This window comes from Podarcis liolepis (genome assembly GCF_965112155.1).
Source record: "Podarcis liolepis genome assembly, chromosome: 1".
In the NCBI taxonomy this organism is placed as follows: domain Eukaryota; kingdom Metazoa; phylum Chordata; class Lepidosauria; order Squamata; family Lacertidae; genus Podarcis; species Podarcis liolepis.
In genome coordinates, this window is record NC_139554.1 from 43,552,537 (window position 1) to 43,558,189 (window position 5,653).

The 5,653-nt window shown below is 41.3% G+C and overlaps 1 protein-coding gene across 1 annotated transcript; it reads left to right on the forward strand.

The window, feature by feature from the left end:
* Positions 1 to 3,621: 3,621 nt before the first annotated feature.
* Positions 3,622 to 5,441, forward strand: LOC310711529 (carbohydrate sulfotransferase 8-like; the record flags this gene model as incomplete). Its single annotated transcript, XM_083513500.1, has 2 exons — positions 3,622 to 3,721; positions 4,408 to 5,441. The coding sequence occupies 2 exons, from the start codon at positions 3,622 to 3,624 to the stop codon at positions 5,211 to 5,213; spliced, it is 906 nt and encodes a 301-aa protein (XP_083369626.1). The 3' UTR covers positions 5,214 to 5,441.
* Positions 5,442 to 5,653: the final 212 nt, after the last annotated feature.

A 5,653-nucleotide genomic window follows, 5' to 3' on the forward strand; every position in this document is an offset into this window, starting at 1 on the left:
AATTCTTTGGGGCTATTGCATGCTGAGGGGTTTGTTTGCTCCTCCTAATGTAGCCTGAATATTACCTTTGTGGTTGGGTAATGCAATAATATAGCGAATTACCCTTTACTGTGTGCTACTTCTTTCCGTTGCTTCTGTTGCTTGGGACTTGGTTGCTGTTTTTGTTCGTAGCAAGATGCTGATGGTTGTTTTTTTTTCAAAAAGACTTCCACACCTCAAGTTCCATCACTCCTGTGACACAGCTCTTGTGTAAATATGAACCTGTCAGAGGGTAGCACTGAAGCCCTACAAACTCGAGAATTCAGCAAGAGGCGGAGCTTCAGGTCTTTACACTGGGTGTGGGTATGAGAGAGAGACAGAAAAACATTGCAGACAGTGCTGCATTTTCAAGTGGCCCTCCTTTTGTGGGAAGGAATTCTTGTGCAATTTTTGTAGCAACTGGCCAAGAAGCACAGAACGACAGCATGCAATAAATTTAATGTATTTGCTCTGTATCGTACTGGAAGAGCCTGTGGCAACCTGTCCCCAAGTGAGCTGGAACTCTGTAGGAAAGCTCCAAGCTCAACTTAATCCACTGGGATCTGAGTTTGTGAATGAAACAAAAGAAACCCTCAGAGACCTTGGTGCCTGTTTGACTGATGTTGCAGAAAGCTGACTGGAGGATCTGATGAAAGGAAGGAGCTTGTTCTTTAACTGAGCAAGGTGAGTAGTGGTGGAGATGGAGACAGGGACAGGCAGGGACCTGGAACTGTCTTATGCGTTATATTCTGTATTCCAGCAACCAAATTTTGTGCTTTTGATTTATATACACTTCTTACAAACTCTTTTCACATTTGTTGCACATTAAAAACATTGCATGTAATATAATGTGGCTATCGTAAGGAGATATTGCAGGATGGCAGCTGTAAAGTTACCGTATTTTTTGCTCTACTGTATAAGACTCACTTTTTCCCTCCTAAAAAGTAAGGGGAAATGTGTGTGCGTCTTATGGAGTGAATGCAGGCTGCACAGCTATCCCAGAAGCCAGAACAGCAAGAGGGATTGATGCTTTCACTGTGCAGCGATCCCTTTTGCTGTTCTAGCTTCTGAGATTCAGAATATTTTTTATCTTGTTTTCCTCCTCCAAAAACTAGGTGAGTCTTGTGGTCTGGTGCGTCTTATAGAGCAAAAAATACGGTGCCTCTTTTTATAAAGAGTTGTTGATCTGTTTCAATGCACAGGGTTAAGATGACTCACTGAATTACCTGTAATGAAGATGTTTAATTGGTGTAAATTAGAAAGCATTTGAATATATTCTTCGTAGCCTACAGGATATTCTTGGGAACAGCCCTCTAGGAGTGACACAGGAGCAGACAAGGAATAGCAAAAGACAAGGACTCAGGTCAAAGTTTTCCTACCTGCGATACCATAGCACTCCTATGTAATCACTGACAATGCAGGATTGGTGGTGCATACCTACTTCCAAGTAAACATGCATAGTATCAGGCCAGCGCTTTTTCCCCCCTTCCTAAAATCATGTTTAGGGATACTCTCATTTTGATTCAAGAAATTCACCATTTTATCGTTCAAATCAAGAAAAATAAATACAGTAAATGGACAAAAGTACAAAGATTCACAGAATGTTTAGGGGTATGTGTACCCCCAGAAAAAGCACTGTATCAGGCCATTAATGTTCCAGCCCTGCTATGTCTCACTGCAAGTTCTTATATTAATTCAGGATTAATTAATTTCTGGCTGAGATAATGCTTATTTCAGCAATATCTTTAATACGATCTCTTTTTTAAATATTATTTTATTAATTTTCCAAAAACAACAAAAAATAAAAGCAACAATACATATTCAAACATAGAAAAAAGTAGAGTTGACTTCCCCCTACTCCCTTCCCTGGTTTCATAGTTTATCAGTTTTACCTTTGCCCCATTGCTGCCTCCCCATAAAGTCTGCCCTTTAGTGCTAAATTGGAACAAATGGCAATCCATGGAAACCCAATTGCCATTTGTTCCAATTCAGCAGGTTTCCCAGAGGAAAGCAGTGAGGCAAATGCAAGTGTGGATAAGCTCCTAGAGAAAACAAGTTTTACACCTAGTGGCAGAACCCTATCAACGTTGTGGTCATCCATGTTTCCTGGAGAAGGGAGCATTTCTTCAAGGTCCCAAATGCATGAAGGGGGAAATAAAAATGCACAGATTGGCCTCACCCCCTGTTGCCAGAGAGGAAAATTCTGTCACCATTTCATGTGCTTCCATGCGGTTTGGCTCCAAAAGGTTATGTTTTGCCTAGGAAGGTAAGATAACAGAGAAGCTTGGCTGCTTGGGGCAAATATAACTTGCAAATTTCCAACCAAAATTCTCTGTTGATATGGGCACGGGAGTGGCCCTACAGGGATGGCTGAATCGTCCTATGGATCTCCTGTAAAGAAGTAAGCTGTAAACCAGTGTTTGTCAACCTTGCATTCCCAGATGTTGCACAAAAACTCCCATCATTCCCTGCCAGGTCTGGCTGGGATAGTTCGAGTCGGCAGAGCTATCTGCCATGAACTCAGGTTCATGCGCTCAAGCCTCATGTTGAGCAAAAAAGATTCCCAAATTACAGGGAGTTGCACTAGATGATCCTCGGAGTCCCTTCCAAATGACTGATTCTATGGTTCGGTCATAAGGCAGCTTAGCCAATGGTCAAGGATGATGGGAATTGTAGTCCAACAACATGTGAGGACCCAAAGTTGAAGCAGACTCATGGCCGAAATGACTGGCAGAATCTGAGATTTGGGAGAAGAGACAATGGAAGAGGACTGGAAAAAATTTAAAGACTATCTACAAAAACAGTACAAGCTGTATGAGTGTTAAGAAAGTGCATGATTGAAAAGAACATGGTACCAGCAACTTAGCAGAAAGATATTTGAGACTAAGTGATGTTTAAGAAAAAGAAGGAATTTGAAGTAATATTATGTTTGAATTATACCGATAAGTATTGGACAAAAATTATTTGAAGTTTGAGACATAATATTTGAGAAGTACAAATTAAGAACTGAAACAAGGTAATAAATTGCTGTTTATAACTTTAATATTGAGAATGCAGGGAAGGGAGATGTGAGGAAGTCCAGTAGATATGGAAAAATGTGAATAGTCATTATGTTTTTTATGTTAAACTTATGTTTTTGTTTATGTGTGTCTTTTTTGTTTATTATCTGTTTGGTGAAGGGATTGTATATGTTTGGTGATTTTTCTTTATTTGAAATTTGCAATAAAAAATATTTTAAAAAACAAACAAAGTTGAAGCAGACTCATTGGCTGTATCCTCCACAGCCTAGACCCTCTAAAGCAGGCATCCCCAAACTTGGCCCTCCAGATTTTTTGGGACTACAATTCCCAAGCTAACAGGACCAGTGGTCAGGGATGATGGGAATTGTAGTCCCAAAACATCTGAAGGGCTGAGTTTGGGGATGCCTGCTCTAAAGATACAGCAGTATCTCTTAGGGACAAACTTTGGTTAATGCAGGAAAATGCAAGTGTTTTATACCAGTTGCTAATTTCTTGGTTCAACGAACAGTAACAATGTTTGCTATTTATGTTTGCCTAGAGTTCATCATAAAGGCTACAGCCTTTGGCTTGTTGGGAAAACATTATGAAGAACCTGCTTGAAAAGTTGTTCATTCTCTTCCTCAGTAGTCTGCTTGGCGCTTTTCTTCTTCAGACGCTCTATAGTTGGCAGACAGAAATAAGAGGTAAGAGTGAGGATTGCCAGATATTTAAACAGCAGAATATTGGATGGTTATGCTTAGTTTTGTTGTTCTGATTTTCTATTACATGGTTTAAATTTTCCTATAGAATGGCAGGATAACAATGTTGAAAATGGATCAAAACTCTTAATAGTAAGTAAGTAAGTAAGTAAGTAAGTAAGTAAGTAAGTAAATTTTTATTTATACCCCGCCTTCCCCGGCCAAGGCCGGGCTCAGGGCGGCTAACATCAGATATCAAATACATTAAAACACAACCAAATAATTGATTAAAATACAGCTTAAAAATTAGAATCAGGATAAAATTAAATGACTGCCCACGAATTACAACCTTAGGAGTCGGGAACCTCAAGTATTCATCAGGGCCAGCTATCCATGTTGGTCCCACATGAACCGATAAAAGGGCCACAGAGATAACTTACTGGGTCCCATAGAGGGGGGCTCAAACTGAGCCCAGACTGAAGGCCAGGCAGAACAGCTCCGTTTTGCAGGCCCTGCAGAAGGATATCAAGTCCCACAGCGCCCTGGTCTCCTGTGATAGAGCGTTCCACCAGGCTGGGGCCAAAGCTGAAAAGGCCTTGGTTGAGGCCAGTTTAACCTCCTTAAGGCCCTCCTTGAGTTACTGATTTTCACTCCCTGGTCATGGTGTCAAAGGTCACATTTCCCTTCTGTAGATCCTGAAGAAGATTGGCTGAGAAGGCAACGAGATCGCAAAGCCTCTTTGGACACCATCTGCCAGAAAGATACTTTCTCAAAAGGAAAGCCAAACCCTCAAGTTGCGAGTCAGATCTTTGTAGACGAGAGTCACAACTTTATCTACTGTGAAGTGCCAAAGGTGGGCTGTTCCAACTGGAAAAAAATTATTCTCCTCCTCACACTCAACCTGAGCAGGGATGTCTTAGAAGTAGATCATGATAGAGTCCACACAACACATCTCTTAAGGAGGTTAAGTTCTTACCCTTCTGATCAGCAAGTGAAACTTCTGAACAGCAGCATTAAAGTGATGTTCACCAGGCATCCTGTAGAGAGATTGGTTTCCGCTTACAGAGACAAGCTCTTGCACTTCGAGCCTTTTTATGTCTCTGTGGCAAAAAGGATCAAGACCTTGTTCAGGGGAAACCCAAACTCCACCGATCCAGTGACTTTCCAGGAATTTGTAAACTTTGTTTTAAAACATGCCCCCAAGGATTTGGACATACACTGGAAGCCAATGTTTATGCTCTGTGATCCCTGCAACATTCACTATGACATTTTGGGGAAGTACGAGACACTGGGAGAAGATGCTGACCATGTTCTCAGGAGAATTGGAGCACCAGATGATCTCCAGTATCCAGATTTTAAGAAGTACGGTACAGAGAAGAGGACCAACAGCAATATAACTCTGAACTACTTCAGCAAACTGAGTAAGGACCAAGTGCAGAAGCTCAAGGACCTTTACTCAATTGATTTCTCTTCGTTTAATTATTCTTTTCATTTTTAAAACAAAACTTTGCTGTAAGATTCAATCGCAGTTCCCTTCTCTGGGTTCTCTGGTCTCCTGTCTGCTAGACAACTGGAAGTCCCTGTGGTGGCTGGCACCCTGTCTCTGGAAAATCCCTCTTTAAGGAGGTTCATCTGGCATTTTCATTGTTATAACATATGTGCTGAACTGGGAGCCTACCAAATCAGACCACTAGTGCATCTTGCTCAGCAATGCTGACACCAGCTAGCATGTGTTCTCCCAGTGCTTTAGGGCACTACCAGATAACCTGTTTCTTGAACATTCATCCTGATTGATTTGCAGGGCACTTAGATAACGCTGGCTATTTGATGAGTGTTTGTTCTGATTTGTTCCTGGGGATGTTAGATGATGTTGCATCAAAGCAGGTGTCACCCCACAATGCATTTCCAGTGCATTTTCCTGGCACTTCCTTTACTGCA